Source organism: Pipra filicauda, unplaced genomic scaffold, assembly GCF_003945595.2.
Source record: "Pipra filicauda isolate LSUMZ 115617 unplaced genomic scaffold, ASM394559v2 scaffold306_size1276767_pilon, whole genome shotgun sequence".
Taxonomy (NCBI): domain Eukaryota; kingdom Metazoa; phylum Chordata; class Aves; order Passeriformes; family Pipridae; genus Pipra; species Pipra filicauda.
This window is the reverse complement of record NW_024104428.1, coordinates 1015232-1032041: the sequence shown is the minus strand read 5'-3', so window position 1 is coordinate 1032041 and position 16810 is coordinate 1015232. Positions and strand designations below refer to the sequence as shown.

At 53.3% G+C, this 16810-nt stretch overlaps 1 protein-coding gene across 1 annotated transcript; it reads left to right on the top strand.

Moving 5' to 3' along the window:
* The first annotated feature begins 169 nt into the window (after window positions 1-169).
* CD101 (CD101 molecule) lies at window positions 170-16810 on the top strand. Its single transcript, XM_039383368.1, has 9 exons — window positions 170-230; window positions 1313-1690; window positions 2610-3026; window positions 4967-5350; window positions 6125-6508; window positions 7421-7825; window positions 12195-12599; window positions 13454-13849; window positions 16234-16810. The coding sequence occupies exons 1-9, from the start codon at window positions 170-172 to the stop codon at window positions 16428-16430; spliced, it is 3027 nt and encodes a 1008-aa protein (XP_039239302.1). The 3' UTR covers window positions 16431-16810.

Below are 16810 nucleotides of genomic sequence, written 5' to 3'. Positions count from 1 at the left end.
GTCACTTTGCCGTGTCACCGCACTCCCTAAGCTCTCTCTGCCACACTAAGTAGAGGAAACCACTACTGACAGGCAGTTTCCTCCCAGCCACTTTCAGAATAGCGGGGTGGCTGTTGCCATCGCCCGTGAGAACCCACCACCTCCCCTCTGGCAAAGGATCCAAGCAGAGATGATTCCAATGGGGCTGGCACAGTGCCTGGCGGCTGCCTTCCTCTTCCTCCTCGTCCTGGGTGAGTGCCCTGCCCGGTGGTAGGAGCTTTCTTGGGGCAGTTGTGGGGAAAGCAGAGCACCCCCTTGGTGCAGGCGGGTGGCTCAGCCAGCGCTGCTCTGGCTCGGTGGCTGTGGGAAGAGGCTCATCGGCCTGTGCTCCCTTTTGCACTGCAGTTTCACTCCAAAATGACAGCCCCAACCCTAGCAGGGTTTCGGTGAGGGACATACACATCCCTGTTGAGTGGCTGCTGGAAGTGTGGGAGGGTTACTTCACCCCCTCTTGCCTTGGAAAAGAATTTCTGAAGGCTGTGCCATCACCAGCTCTCTTCTCAGGCCGCCACAGTTGTGTTTTGACTCTGTATCCACATCCAATGGGCATTTTGCTTAGTGTGCATGCCGAGAATCAGAATAGAATGAGTGTCACCTCCGGGAGCTATGTGTGGCCATATGTGGTCCATGTGTGGCCACCACCTCTCCAAACCCTCTGTAAGCAGAAATGAAGGGAGCTCTTGATGTCCCCCGGTGTTCCCTGCCTTCAGTGGAGCTCTTGCTGGCCCCCTCTCCTGTGCTCTCCCCAGTTTCTGCCTGTGGAGCACCTCTGCAGTATCCAGCCTGCTGCTTACCTCCACTGTTCCATGTCCCTTGACTTCTGCATTGCAACTGCTTCTCTGGCAATGGTCAGCTCTGGCACTTGCTCCCTTTCCCTCATGGTTTGTGCAGGACCTGAGCACCTGGCCCTCTTAACTTTAACACACCACAAGCTTCCTCCAGGGATCTCAGCCTGGTTGCTGCTCCCTCTGCAATGCTGGCTGAGAAATGCTCTTCAGGCATGAACAGGCCTGGCAGCCCTCTGGCCACGATCCCGTGGTCTCTGTTGTGTGACCCCCAGTGTGCTAGGAGAGAAGTTCGGGGTCTGTTGAAGTCGCAAGGGGTGTCAAGTCCCTTGGACTCTGTGCTTCAAAGAACGAGGCTGCACAGCAATTCTTTTCGGTGCTATGGTCCCTTGTGTGCCCAGAGCCACTGTCATTTTGGGTGTGCAGCCCCCCTCGGGTGGCACGTACCCCTGCAAACACCCTGTGTGCTGCCTGCTTGCTGACCGCAGGTCTGACCCCTGCCCAGCGCGTGGTGACCGTGCAGCAGGGACCCCTCCACCGCGTGAGGGGCTCCCACGTCACGCTGTGGTGCAAGGTGAGCGGCTACCAGGGCCCGGCGGAGCAGAACTTCCAGTGGTCCATCTACCTGCCCTCGGCCCCCGAGCGGGAGGTGCAGATCGTCAGCACCGTCGACCCCTCGTTCCCCTACGCCATCTACACCCAGCGCGTGCGCGGCCGCGGGATCTACGTGGAGCGGGTGCAGGGGGACGCCGTCCTGCTGCACATCACGGAGCTGCAGGACCGCGACGCCGGCGAGTACGAGTGCCACACGCCCAACACCGACGAGAGGTACTTCGGGAGCTACAGCGCCAAGATGAACCTCTCAGGTGGGTCCCGGAGGAGAGCCCCTGCTCCCTGCTGGGCAGGGGTACTGGTGGGTTCCTGCTGTGCCCCCACGTTTGCACTGAGAAGTGCTCGCCTCTGCGTCTCTGTCAGAGGGGCAGCTGGGGGAAGGGGTGATTAGCGGGGCTGGTGGACACAAATTTTCCTTCTCTCTCTGCTGTGGGATTGCTAAGGGAGGGATGCCCAGATATCCCCTTGCAGGTTCTCTGGCTATTGCCTCCCAGCCAGGGCAAGGGAAGGAAGAGGAAGCCTCTGCTCTCCCATGGCCTGACTTTAACTTCAGCTCCTGATGCAGACTCGGCATTTCACAGCTAAACATTTAGGAGGGCAGGAGTTTTCGGGTTCTGTGCGTTATGTGTTGGTGTCCTCCCAGACCAGATTATGGGAATTGACCCAAGTGAGATACCCGCAGATGGAGGAAGGTAGCAGCTCTTGCAGAGCACTGGGTGAGGGAAGGCAATGGGGTGGAGAGGCAAAAGGAAAGGCCTTACTGTGAGCCCACACAGTCTATATGATACTTGCACTTGGTGTTCAGCCCTATCTTCTCCTTTATCTTGGTGTTGCACCAGTCTGCATTTGGGATAGTGAGGGCATAGACTTTACTCTCCTTGGGGTTGCCTAATTAATGCTGGCTGTAGTTTGACTGTAGAGTGTACTGCAAAAGATTCACTTTTCTTTCTTCCCTGTTGAGGTTTTAGCCATGTCACACCTCAACATAAGCTGACGGAAGCCTTGTCAGTCAGCTACAAAAAATGTCTCTCATGTGCTGTCAGATCCCTTAGGGCCTGGCTGTGGTTTTTTTGGGGTTGTCCTATGCAGGGCCAGGAGCTGGACTCATCAATTCTCATGGGTCACTTTCAACTCAGGATATTCTATGATTGTGTATTTCTCCCCCATGCTCAGTGATTGCAGACACCCTCTCAGCTTCCATGGCACCCCAGGTCCTCACCCTCACTGAAGGGGATGCGGTGGAGCTCACCTGTGAGGTGTCCAAGTCCACCACCCAGCACACGCATCTCTCAGTTGGCTGGTACCACCTTCGGGGAGCAGGAGAGCACCAAGCTGAGGAGGTCCTCACCCTCTCCAAGGACTTCATCCTGAAGCCAGGGCCCTCTTACGTGCAGAGGTTTCTGGTGGGGGACGTGAGGCTGAACAAGGTTGGGAACACCACGTACAAGCTCTTCCTTGGGGGAGTGAAGCCATCTGACCAAGGGCAGCTGTACTGTGAGGCAGCCGAGTGGATTGAGGATCCTGACAAGACTTGGAAGGATATCTCCCGCAAGCAGACAGAGAGGACATCGCTGACAGTCATGAGCCAGGGTAAGGCTCTTGCAAACTCACGTGTTGGCTCCAACTCCCTCGTGCATTCAAGGCTCTACTGCAGCAGCTTCAGAGCCCTTCACTTGCTGCCTCTGTCACAGCCCAGGGACAAGCTGGTAGGTCTGGCCGCCTTTGCTGGGCTCTGAGGGAGTGGGCTGGGCTTGGCTCAGGGCCACTGCAGCCCCTGGTTCAGGAGCTGTTGGTGCTTCACACTTTGGATGTTCATGCAGCCAAATCTCAAACAAATCACGCAGTCTCGCAGAGCCATGTGAGGTGTTAGCAGAGAGAGCAGAGTGTGCCTGCAGCAGTCTGGCTCCTTGGCAGTGTTAAGCTCCAGGGTGCAAAAAACTGTGTTGTTAGACTGCCTCCAGGGTCTTGTGGCCTTAAAGTACACCACAGTGAGCTGCTCATCAGCCACAGGGGCAGAGGGACGTGGGGATGTACTGCATGTGCTGCACAGCTCCAGTGTCTGTTGGGCGTGGCTTGTCTGTCCATGCAGGCACCAGTTTGCCAGTTTCCAGAGCAACTGGTGCTGCTGTTTGTTAGGCCATTCTTCTGAGCACCCTGCCTGACATCCCTCCTACCACAAGCCCTTTGTTGTCTGAGGTCCCTCACCCTGCTCTACCCCTGGGAGTGTGTGAGTAGCTGCACCCAGAGGAAGGGAAAATCTCTTTCCCCACCAGTAAGTTTTACTTCAAAGCAGCCAAGACAAGACTGTGTCTAGTTGATGTCCTTCAACACATGCAACAGCAGGCAGTAAAATAGGAGCAAGTCTCCCACTGAAAAGGTGCCTGGGGAGGTGGTGTACCCTGTCCCCGTGGCTCAGGGCAGATGGAGAAGGCTACAGAGCCAGGGTGGTGAGGGGAACCTGTGTCTCATGGGAAGGTGGTGAGTCAGAGCAGGAAACCAAAGAAACGGCTGGGTAAGAACCAAGCACCCTGTATGGGGCTCAGGGGAGCAAGGTACTGGGGGAGGGAAGTGTGGTCTCCCCTTGTCAGAGTCTGTTTCCTGAAACCTGGCTGACTAGCGAAGTTTTATTCCTCTTATTGCACAGTGTTTGCAGCAAAGGCTTTCCAGGTCTGCTGCTGCCTGGGGAGCAATGGCAGTCAGTGAGCTTCCCTGCATCTGCTTGTTGAAGAGGCACACTGGTAGGGTGTGGCTTCAGGTACCAGTGTCACAGGATCATTTAGAGAAACCTTGTCAGAGCTTGGTATTTATCATGTGGTGTCTGTTCAGGGTAGAAGGCAGGCGATAGCGGTAAGAGGGCATTATGGTGGCTCTACTGGACCTGCTGGTATTGCCATGGAGGAACTGCAGCAGGTGTTCAAGCCTTCCATCAGCTCTGCAGGGCCCTCTAGCACCCAGTGGGGGAGCCCAGGCTGCAGGACTGAGCACCCCATCACGCTGGGAGCCAGCAACCACTCTGACCGCAGTTAACAGCTTCATTGGTTTCTATAAACTCTCCAGCAAATATTTAGGAATGCCAAACATATCTCCAGCAGCTGTGATTCGTGTTTGCAAACTGTTTATGAACCAGTGTTTAAATTCATTCTGGGTACTCTGCTTTCTATACGCTATTTGAGCCCTTCCAACTGTGGTCTGGGAGGTGCTCTGTTCTGCTTCCAAACTACAGCCTTGCCCTTGCTTTTAGACTTGCAGGGCACCACAGTGACACTCTGAAGGGGGGAACTCAGCTCCTCAGGGCTCTGGCACTTCTTCCACCTGCAACTGCTGCTTAGTGCCTGGAACTGGCAACCATCTCCAGGGTTGTAATCTCCCCATGGACAACGTTTTCTATCCTGATCACTTTTCTAATGAAAGAAAATGTTTCAATGGAGAATTCCCTCCTGTTGCTCTTTGCAAGGCTGTTGGTGCTGCCAGGTGGGAGGGAAGCATGGGAAGAGCCACTCATCACTCTCTTTGCTTTTGGCTGTCAACAGGCAGAGACCTCTCTGTGGACATTGCTGCTACTGAAAACTCCCTTTCTGAAGGGGATACTTTGCAGCTGAATTGCACGGTGGAAGCTCAGAAGAGCGGCAGCAGGCACTTCCAAGTGATTTGGCTCCTCAATAACATGGAAGTGGCCAGGGTTGACCCCCATGGGGTATTGACTTGGGAGGAAGAATATGAGGAGAGAGCCAAACTGGGGCAGCTCCGAGCACTCAAGCCAAGCAACACAATTTATGCTCTCACCATCTCTGAGGTGGGGCTGAGGGACAATGGTACATATCGCTGCTCTGTGTCAGAAATGAAGACTCCTGGAGACTTGCACGGCATCCAAACCAACCTGTCATCAGGCATCCAAGTCAACATGAAGCCAATAGGTCAGTAAATCCTAATGGCTGCTCTTCTGGGTAAAGTCTGTAGGATCCTTGGCTGGGGAACGCTCTAAGTCTGGGCTCATCTTGGCAGGGGCAGCAAGAGTCCAAATATGCAATAGTTTTTGGTAGATAATGGGAAAAGCATTTGCTCTGGCAAACATTAGCATGACAGATGCAGCAGCTGTCAACAAAGTGTAAACCTTTAGCTCAGTCTCTTTGCAGTAATTTTTGGGGCAAATAGGTAGAATCCTGGGCAGTCTGGGTCCTCCTGTGTCTTTGCTACAGAAAATTGTAAGCAATGCCTGTTGCTACTCCTTAGTATCAGAGGATGACCCTGCAGAGCAGGTGCTTCTGGAGAGGGGGTTCACTGCCATTTCCATCAGGGTTCTCTCCCTGTTGTGGAAGGATGGCTTGTGAGAGACCACTCTGAGAAAGATGTGTAGGAGACTCATGGTTTCCTTGTCATAGCTAGATGATGATTATTGTCATGTAGCAAGAGCTGCCTGCTGGGACTCCATTTCTTAAGTATTTCTTTATGCATTCGTGTCCCAAGAACAATGTTAAACTGGGAAAAAACAAACAAATAAAAAACCCCAAACCACACAAGGATTTCTCCAAATTCGTAGGGAAAGGCTGGTTGAAAATTTCAATTCCTCAATTCCTTTCCTTTTCCAATGTCAAGGCTTTGCTAGTCTTTCAATTTAATGCCACAGTACCTCTGGCTTTCTCTGAGGAGCACAACAACATCCCCTCCAACGCGCTGACTGTTGTTTGCAGAGAGCCGCATGCGCCTGTCCGTGTCCACCAGCACGCCGCAGGTCACGGCAGGAGACTCCCTGATCCTCCTCTGTGAGGTGCAAGGAGCCACCAGCCCCGTGTCTGTGCAGTGGTGGCACCTGCCCCCACAGCGCCCGGATCCCGGGGTGCTGGTGGCCACCATGGAGCAGGATGGCAGCCTGAGGCTGGGGAGCGCCTACCAGGACGGCAGGACTCGGGGGGGCCTCCGGCTGGAGAAAGCAAGCTCTGGCACCTTCACCCTGGTGATCCCCAGCACACTGGATGAGGACGATGGTGGGAAGTACAGATGTGAAGCAACAGAGTGGTCCCGAGGCCAAAGCTGGACAGAGCAAGGGGAGGCAGCAGTGACAGTCAGCTCCATGGGTAAGTTGGGTCACCCTTGTTTCTGGATTGGAGGCAAGGCTGGAGAAGCAGGTGGACACATCAGTAGGACATAGGCCTGCTGTGCCCTGAGATCTGCTGCTGCTGCAGGGCTGATCACTTGTCCCTGGAGTCCTTCAGATTCCCCATTTCTGCCAGGATGCTGGAGTCTTCCATGAGGTGTTTTGGGGGAGAAAAGTGGGACACAGCAGGGATTTTGGCTGGACACCTGAATGGCAGTGGCTTGTTCAGCAGGTCTTCTGACTGTCTCCTTACCTTGAAATAAAAAATATCTGTTCTAGCAGCATAATTACTTACAGTAATTAAGCTCAACAAAGGCACTTGCTGAGTTGTCTGGTGGCCTTTGTCAGAGACACACCCCTGGTGCTGGCATCTGATTGCTTCTCCTGCCCTCTTGTCTGAGTGCAGAGCTGCTAACCTCCCTGGTGTGCAATGCCCATGCATTGCTGGAATGGGTGCCTTTATGGAGAGACAGATTTTGGCTGTGGTTTAGGCTGTTTTCCCTTTCTTGTTGCTGGGCTTGGGTGCCTGGGAGGATGGGTCGGGCCACGGGAGTTGTTCAGGTTTTGTGGAAGGTGTAAGGAAGCGGCAAACAGGACAGTAGCACCAGTTGAGGATCCCTGACTCCTTGCCACAGTGTGGGACCGGGCACCCTGGAAAAGAGGGTACTCAGGGTTGTCCAAGGGACTGGGAGAGTGGGAGTTGGATAGGAGAGGGCCACACGGGGCTGGAAGAGCAGAGAGCACCTAAGTGAGAGTGGCACTGGGAGAGCAGCAGCAGGACTGCTGGCCTCTGTGGGGTTGTGGTGCCTGGGGCAGCGTGGGAAGGGTGGTGGGAAGATGGCACAGGGCAGGATTTCTGTCCAGGTGCCAAGGGCTCTCTCCTCCCGAGCAGGTCTCGGTCTGTGTGCCACGCTGAGGAGCCGAATTGCCACAGTCACGTATGGGCAAAGTTTTGAACTCGTCTGCCAAGTGAGCGCCAACTACACCCTTGAGGAGGTGCCGGCATCCGTGCGGTGGCTCTTCCAGCCCAGCCCACCCACCAGCCCCTACCATGAGCTGGTCCAGGTCTTTCCCAATGGCACTGTGGCCTGGGTGGCAGCGCAGTCACGCTTCAAGGAGAAAGCCCAGCTGATGAAGGCTGACACCTCCTTCAGGCTGCACATCCACAGTGCCGTGGCTGCCGACGAGGGGACGTACCAGTGTGAGGTGGAGGTCTGGAGGAGGAACGTCCTGCCCCTGGGGCAGCCAGCGGCCACCACCAGCTCCAATCCTGTGGGGATAAAGGTGGTGCTGCCAGGTAAGCAGTGTCTTCATCAGAGGTCTCTCCTTCTGCAGTTTTGAATGAACAAAGATGGCCAGGGCAATCAGGACCAGTGATGTCTGGGGTGTCCCCAGCGGGGTCACCTCCCAGGGCTGCAAGAGGTGGTGCTGCCTGCTCTCTTGCTTGCTCAGCACCTGACAGCAACCTTGGAGGTAAATTTGCCATTGGCAAATGGCAAAATCTATTTGCAGATTATGCCAAGCATCTAGGGATCAGCCCTGCCACTAGGATTTTAAGCCTTGTTTCTGGAAAGAAGTAGTGCCCCTAGAGAAGCCCAGTTAAATGTTGGAGGGTATGAGGTACCCCCCCATGGTCTGGGCTTCTGAAGGACAGTGAAGAGAGACTGGCCCCCAAAGCTGCTGGGGTGTCTGTGTTCCCCGGGCTTCCCCCAGTGTATTTGAAGTGTGCTGAGAAAGCACCAGGGCTCTCTGATGGGCTGGGAGCCAGCACTGAGCCACAAGGTGCCAGGGGCTCTGTGGGGAGGTGTCTCCTCCCGAGCACGGGTGGGCTGCGCAGCTGAGAGGCCCTGCCCAGGGTTCCCTTTTAAGGCCACCACTGCAGGCAGGGCCTGTACTGCCACTGTGCCTTCCAGCATCACTCTGGGAGCCTCATCCTCTTGTGGAAGAGAGATGCTGCAGACAGACCTCAGCCTGCCACGTGCCTGCTCCCTGCCACCCCTGGTAGCACCACACTGTCAGCTTGCTCTGCTCATGGATGGGGCTGCTGGAGGAATTGAAGGGTTTGTCCTGGCCAAAAACTCTTAGCCTGAGGGGACAGGTGTGAGAATACAGCTTGGTTTATTTTTTTTTAACTCACTTCTGTTCTGCCAGCAAAAGGGGGGGGGTGTTCTTACTCTTTTTTCACGCATCAAGTGCTCCTTCTAAATCCTTGGATTTTTGGAATCACAACCCAGTGAACTGAAATTATGTGCTTTCCATGTTTTTTAACTGATGGGTTTGCTGTAGCATAAGCTAACACATTTCCTTCCCTGTTCAGGCTCATTTCTGTGGTGTTCTCCTGCTCCACTGCTGCTCTTTCCTTGCCCCCTGTGGAGCTGGGTGCTGGGCTGCTCAGCTGGCTGAGCCACAGCCATCTGGGGCAGGGTGGGGGCTGCAGGCTAAGGATGAGAATAAACAGCATGTATGAGCATACATCTCTGGTGTAAATGGCATTAAGATGAGCAGGTGTAATTGTGGAGCATCTACACAGAGGAGATGGTAGCAGCGACACCGTGAAGATATTACACCATTTGGCTCCAAATGTATTGCAGCTGTTGCTGGATGCTGCAGCGCTCTGAAGATGGTGGGAACTGGGAGAGGGTGGTGCACAGTGGGAGGTGGCTGCTGGGTCTAGTACTGTCTCTCTCAGAAAGCAGCAATGAGCCAGTGAAGGATATTTGGGAAGGGAGAGAAGCCTGGGAAGGAAGCCGACTCTAGCAGCAATAGGGTGAGGCAGAGCTGCAGAAAATTAAGCTGCAAATCATGAAAATCACCAGCCTGTTTCTTCACATACAAAATCTTATAGCTGGAGCCTGCAGAGATACTGGAGGTCTTGACTTCTGCTTCTACACTTCATTTAGTGCTTGGTGTCACTTAGTGCTTTAGGAGTTTACATGCCCCTGTGGATCTGGTCTGTGGGTCAGCTTCAGACAGGAGGGATGTACATGAAGTGTTACAACAGGCAGGGAAGAAGAACAGGTCTTTTCCATTTCTGATTTTTTGTGTGGGTCCCATAATTAGTTCCCTGGGCAGGCAGATGCTCCCATCAGCCTCTCAGTGCAGCTGCCTGCGGTAGGTTCCCCTGTCTCTGGAGTGAGCTGCAGGGGCCTTTCCATCTTCTGTCCCTCCAGCCAGCTGCCCACATGGGTCACTGCAGTGTCCATGCCCTTCTGCATGCTCCACTGCTCCTGGGCTGGGCAGGAAGCGTGGTGTCAGCAGGCAGGGTTCGTGGGGAGACAGGCAGCGAGATGCTCAGCTTGGTTAATTAGATTGAAAATGAAAGGGAAAACAGCACCATGGCTTTGTGTGGGAAAGGAAGAGGCAGGCAGCTGCTCTGCCCTTTTGGTAATTGATCTTCAGCAACAGAGAGAGGAGACCTGGAGCTGAAAAAAAGGGGCTTTGCAGCAAGTGCTCTGATTCCTCTTGAGGTGATCTCTGAGAGCATAACAGCAATTTTACTCATCAAAATCAAGTGCTCAAGGCAGCAGTTCCCGTGGCTCCTCTCCAAGCTCTAGTAGCTTTTCCTTTTCTGGAGCATTTTCTGCCCCAGCAGGTGTCAGGCTGGGCCATACTCCAGCAAGAGCCCCCCTACCCCCTCCTCCCCTGGCACTTTGCTGACTGGCTGAGTAGTATGCCTTGGTACTGAGCAGCTGAAGTTAAGTGTCTTATTTTTTCCAGTGTGATCAGTTCACCTGTCGCAGAAACACAGGATGGCAGAGCTTGGTAGGGACCTCTAGAGGTCACCTGGTCCAACCCCTTGCTCAAGCAGGGCCACCTAGAACAGGCTGCCCGAGAGTGTCTCCAAGCAGCTTTTGAGTATGTCCAGTGTTCCCCTCTGAAGAGTCGTGCTTCCACAGAGCTGGCTCTGGGATGGGTATGCTTTTAAGTACTGAGGCTGGAAGACATCAACTTGCATATAGTTCCTAAGTGAGCTCAAGTCTGTGTGATCTCTGTGTGGTGGATCCGATGAATTTGCACAGCTTCCTAATTAGAGTGATTGCTTTCCCCTCTCTTCTGCTTCTTGCCCATACCTGTTTCTTTACAGCAGCAAATATGTGCTGTGAAATGCGGGACAGCACTTTGTTGATCCCTTGGGAGCAGCCACCTCCCTGACCTCCTTGTGAGTGTTGCTGTGGGACTTGTGCAAGTCCCTCTGTGGAGGAAACTGTCAACCTTTTGGTGCCAATGTGCCTGTCTGTAGAGAGAAAGAAGAGCAATAGAGTACAAAGAAAAAGAGCAGCATAAGTGGATATGAACAGGAAAATTTTGCTGGCAAATTTGACATAGAGGCAGAGGCAATTTACAGGAATGTCAAGAGCCATCAGTTGGGATATCTTGCGTTGACCAGTCTGGAGAGGCAGTGAAGGCCTCTGAAGTGGATTGCTTGGGTTTTGAGAAGAAATGCTTGAAGGAAGGGGAAATGCTCAAGCTTTCTCCTGTGGTGCCCCTTTTCTCCATCGGCCCCTGTAGGAGAAGCCACAGCTCCCTCCTGGTCCAAAGCCCTCTCCATAACCTGCTACTGTTGCATCCCTTGGGAAGATGCTGTGGAGGAGAGCACCCTGCTGAGCCTGTGGCTAAGGGCAGGGGTCTGAGACACTCTGAGGGAGCATCTCAGTGTGTTCTCTGCAGCCTGTCCCCAAACCAGTACCCAGGGGCTGAGCTTAAGGGAGCTCAGTTGTCCCCAGCCTCCACGGCCAACTGCTCAGCTTGTATGCAAGGTAAGCCCTGAGAATGGAAACTCAGCCTACAGTCTCTTAAAGCCCTGATGGTGTCTCATGCTGAGTAATTTCTACCTATCCAAGGCAGATAGCTCTGTATACTCCTTCCCCTGACAGCCGGGGCAGGATTGAGGGGAAATGTAGGAGGTTGGAGGATCTTTAAAGATACCAGTTTGCAACCTTTCCACTGCTGGAGGAGATGGAAAGGTACCAGCAACAGGTGATGTGCTGTGGGAAGAGGGTCCCTCAGACCAGGAGCAGTACAGGCACATAGGGAACAACAGTGCAGGCTGCCTGGGGGCAGAGCTGCAGGCAGCACCACAGCTCTGCTCTCCTGAACTGAGCAGTGCTCAGCTGAACAATCGCTGGGTATAATCACAGCGGATGTGCAGGACTCTGTCATGTGGTTTTGGATTAATAACCACAGCAAACATATGAAACCCACACAGGCTCTGTTGTCTCTCTGTTGTGAAAGACACTTGTTCACATTCTCCAAAGCTGTGGGCTGGTTTTGTCACGTATATGTGAGCCTGCTGATGGAAGCAGTGGTAGACAGACACATTTGCTTCAGACAGAGGCTTTGCCTCCAAGCTCCAACACAGTGGCTGCCTCCATCCCCCATTCCCTCTCTGTGGTCTCCAAGGCACCTCATCTGCTACTCTCCTGCCCAGTTACACCCAGCTATGATTCCCTGCCATTGTTCAAGCAAGGGTGTGTGGATTTGCTCTTTCCCTCCTTCCCCCGCCCTCTGCTCCAGCATCCCCTAATGAGTCTTTGTCCTCTGCACACCCTCTTCCTCCCTCCTCTTTCGGCGTGTTTTTCTCAGGACAGCCCTGTTCCTCTCCTTGACAGCATCCCTGTATCGGCAGCTGCAGCCAGCATTATTATTATTTTGTTTCTCCATTTTAGAAAGCAAGCTTCGGGTTTCCACGGAAGACAGTTCCGTGGAGGTTGCCAGCAGTGCTGACACAGCCATCGAGTGCCGGATTGTGTTTGCCCAGAATAATTCACAGCTCACTGTTACCTGGTACCTCCTGCCTCCTCTGGCAGATGGGACCCCCCTGCAAATCATCAGGGCCAACTACGGCGGCATACTGGAATACGGGCCTGAATTCAGCTCTCCTGCCCAAAAGTCCCGTTTCCTGAGCCAGAGGGTGTCCAGCAACGTCTTCTGGCTCCAGATTCTGTCTGCGAACCTCGGGGACCGGGGCAGGTACTACTGTGTGGTAGAGGAGTGGCTCTGGCTGGTGGATGGCTGGTACAAACTCGGAGAGGGAACATCGGGAAGGACCACACTGGAGTTCAAGCTCCCAGGTGAGCAGGTGGTTATCTCTTGTATAGGTGCTCCTGGAGAAGGCTGGATCAACTTATGACAGGCCCCTTGACAGGACTCTCCTAAGCTGGCAGGGCTTAGAAGCAGCGGCTCCTGCTTTGGATCTGAGACTCAGGGATGCAGGAGTTGTCAGTGCCTCTCAAAGGGAAATAGGGAATTAGGAAGATTTACCACGTCCTCCCAAACCAACCCAGCTGCTATTTTTGCCACGGGCAGATGAAGTCAAATGCTTCATAACAGAGCGAGCTGTAGCATTTTCTTTTCCCTCCAACGTATGATGCAGTTGATTGGTTGTACAACACTGTGAATAGAGAATCTGCCCTTTCCTGGTGCTCCTGAAGCATCCTGAAGCGAGACACTGGATTTTACTCACCCTACAGCACATTGCTACTGAGAAACAAGTCTGAGGGTTTAGCTGCTCCCGCCTTAATCACTGCACTGCTGGAGTACATGATGGGTCTCCCTGGCTCAGTTCTTCCTTCTCTCAGCCTCACTTTGTTTATGGGTCGCAGCCATAGATAGAGTGGATCAGAATTCCAGCTTCCTAAAAAGCTTTTGGTCCAAAGGATGCCTTATCACTTATTTGGAGCGGGTGGGAAGAATTACAGCAGAGGGTTGTGAACGGGGTGGGGGGCAGAGACGACAGGGAGGGTGACACCCCAGGGAGAAGGAGTCACAGGAGACTGGGGGTGTCCTGCAGAGGCCCTTGCAAGAGGCCATCCCAATCCCCCATGCTTTGCTCCAGAAGGTTTCCATCAGCCTGTGGGCACAGGCGGAAGTATTTCTATGGCAGTGTGCAACACCACAACATCTTTCTGCTTGCACCCTCCCGCAGAGCGCGAGCTGCAGGCGGACAAAACCAACCGCAGCCTCTCGGCGAGGGAGGGCGAGGAGGTGACGCTGCCCTGCCTGCTGCAGGGGGCCCGCCTGCCCGGCACCCACCTCTCAGCCACCTGGTTCCAGGTGAAGAAGAGCGGCCTCGACAGTCCCCTGGTCGCCCTCCACCACGACGGCACCATCCAGCTCCCCCAGGAGGGCCGGGCCGGGAGGCTGTACCTCCGCCGCCCCGCGCCCGGTGACTTCAGCCTGACGCTGACCCGCGTGGAGAGCAGCGATGCTGGGCTCTATTACTGCCAGGTGCAGGAGTGGCAGCAGCAGGGCGAGGGGCAGGACTGGGCTCTGCAAGCCTCGGCACGCTCAGGGTACACCCAGCTCAGCACCATCCCGCCAGGTAACGCTGCTGGGTGACAGGGGCTGCTCGCCCGGCGCTGTTCGTGTTCCCCGTAGCCACGCTGGGGTGTGTGGGGAGGGTGATGTCAGCTCTCTGCTGGCTGCAGTGGCAGACATGCAGCAAAGCCAGGAGGGCTTGCTAAGGGATTGCTGAGGGGCTCAGTGCTGGGGAGATCACCAGAGTTGGGTTGGGAGCCCCTCAAGTGACACGTGCTATGGGCCTGGTAGGGGAGGCAATGACATCCCAGTCCTGCTCTTTTGCCAGGGCTGAAACCAAAGGGTTTGGCATTGTAAACGTTGGAAGTGGTGATCAGGTGAGATATCAAGAGCTCTGACTGTGAAGCATGTGGGTCCAGAGGTTGCCACCGAGTACACTTTTTGTCTGCAATGTTTTATGGCTTGTGGGCTGTCTACAGGACCATGGTCACAAATTCCTGTTCTGGGGAAAAAAGCCTGGGTTTGAGTTTTCTAGCAAGCCTGTCTCCAGTGAGGTCTCTAAAAGTAGCCTCTCTTCCCTCTGGGGTGAGCTGGAGTGCGTGCTGGGTGCAAAGATGGAGATGAATTCTGCATGCAGAAGTTTAAATAAATGAAAGCAAAGGTTTCAGTCAGGTGCACACAGTGTTTTTAGGGAGGTAACAGGCAGGAAAAAAGTACTCATGTTGCTCTTTGGGGAAATAGGAGGCTTGGATGACCCAAGTGGAGGAAAAAATATAAACTGTGAAATCAATCATGCTGTACCCAGCTGAGAGGATCCTGCAGTTCTTCTCATGCCTTCAGCTCTGGATCTGCTGTGCCTGAAGCCAGCCTGGCTGCCTTCATGGGGTTATAGCTTCTGCAGCAATTCCCAGTGCCGACCAGCGTGGAAAGGGTGATCCTGTGGAGCCCTCCCTTGTGCCTGCTCCTGGCACAGGCAGGCATGGAGCCTACTCTCGTGACTGCACCTACAGCAGAGCTAATCCAGATTTAATTGCACAGAGAGGGACTGACAGCACTTCATCCCCCCAATGTTGAGTTAGTGCTGTTGTCCATCACGGCTCCCTCTAGCACTCAGATTTCTCCTTCATCAGTTCCCTCTGCCTCTTGTTACCCATTACTGGTGGAGTAACCATTGCTAAAATTGCTCAGTAGCTGCTGGTAAATTCTCCCCCAGTTTTCACATGAGTGTTTTTGCCAAGTGGTTTTCATGGTTTTCACAAAATGCAAGAGATTATCTGGGTGTTTTTTTCTTTCTCCCTCTCTCTTTTTTTATGTCATTCTTTTTTTTGGCAGGGTGGCCGTGTGCGTGTGCTTGTGCATTCCTCTAGTGATGCAGGTATCTTGATGTGCCCCTCTGGCTCACGAATTTAAATGTTTTGGAATTTTACAAGTGGTAATGACAGCCATGTGTAACCAGGAGTAAGTTCAGGTCTGATCCCTGATGGTGCCATTTAGGATATTTCCCTAGTGCTATAGAGGCATTCATGTAGTGGAGACTTCTCCCTGTCCTATGGGAGAGTAAATGCTACTTCTGCCTGTATGGATGGGGCACAGAGCTTCAGAGGTGGAGGGGTAAAAGCCAGTTTCACAGCAAGAAGTAGCCTCCAGGTTGGTTCCCACCCGGCCCGCCAGGCTGTGTGGGTCCCCCACGGACAGCTTCAAATCAGCAGAGCCACATGCTAAGCAGAACAGAAGTAAAACATCTGCACGTGGGTCTTGGGTAAAGAGAATTGAGGAACAACACTTTGAGATGGATAAAACAGGCCCAAAGGAGTTGGCATGACCCTTCAGGACAGGCCAGATGGATCTGAGGTCAGTCCGTGGTGTTGGAGCTCTGTGTCAAGTGAGGAGCAAGGATTAATGGGTGGCTGTAAGGGGCCCAGGACAAAAATGGAGATGCTGCAAATAAAAGCTTTTCAGCCAGTATGGGACTAATTAAAAATGTTTTTTTGAAGCACCCAACAGGTCCACCAGCAGTACAGGCAGCCTCCACTTTACTGGGGAGCTGTTCTGCAGGAGCTGCCAAGGACGAGGATGGTGCTCACAGCTGCCTGCAGCCCAGTGTGGCTAAAATAGGATAGCAGAGACAGGGGCAGGTCTCTGGGCGGGACAGGGACCTCTTGATCTGGTTTCTTTTGCTTTCCTCTTGTCTCTTCTTGTTTGGTGGTGCAGCCTCTGACAGACCTCTACCTCACCCCGCTGTCACTGGTGTCAGGCAGGGACCCGGTGCGGTGAAGGGTGTGTGGCTTTTCCTTACTAAGTATTGAATGGGTTGGCTGAAGAACCATGCTGTTTCTGTTGGGATGTTGAAGACTGAGGGAAAGTGTTTAAGAAGATAACTTACAGAAGCAGCAGGAGAAACTCAGGCTAGCTTGAGGCCTCACTTTTTCTTTCTTCTTTTTCCCCCAGAGTCAACTGTTATGTCTAGGATCTGCTCATCCCCATCACTGCTGAACTTCATCCTGTGCTTGCCACTGGTTCTGATCCTTCTCCTGGCCCTTGCTGTCTCCTGCTGGTACTGCAAATACAGAAAAAGCAAGAAGGGCAACATCACAGGAAACCAGCTGATGGAACTGGACGGGAATGGAGAGCTCAAGACAACTTAGCTGGTCTATAGAGGCAGATGTAACTTGGAGGAGTGGAGCTGGACACTTAAGGAGGACTGAGTACTTGCAGAGGGGCTTTTTACTGTTCTGTATAACTCTTGCAATGAATCCTTGAAATTGTATGTTTGCTTTCGATGGAATGAAGTGGCTTTGAATTACTAAACAAGGGGTTTAGGGTTTTCATAACAAGTGTTCCTGTCTCTCAGGTTAGGTACCCACCCATTTCACACTCTGTTCATTGTGACATATTTGAGGTCCTTGAAGTACACATCTCCCACTGTGGGTGGAAGTGGCGTTATTCCTCTCCAGGAATAAGGAAAAAAAACAATTCTTTTTGCACTGTGACACAAAAGTATCAAATTGCTACTTGTTTTAGACAT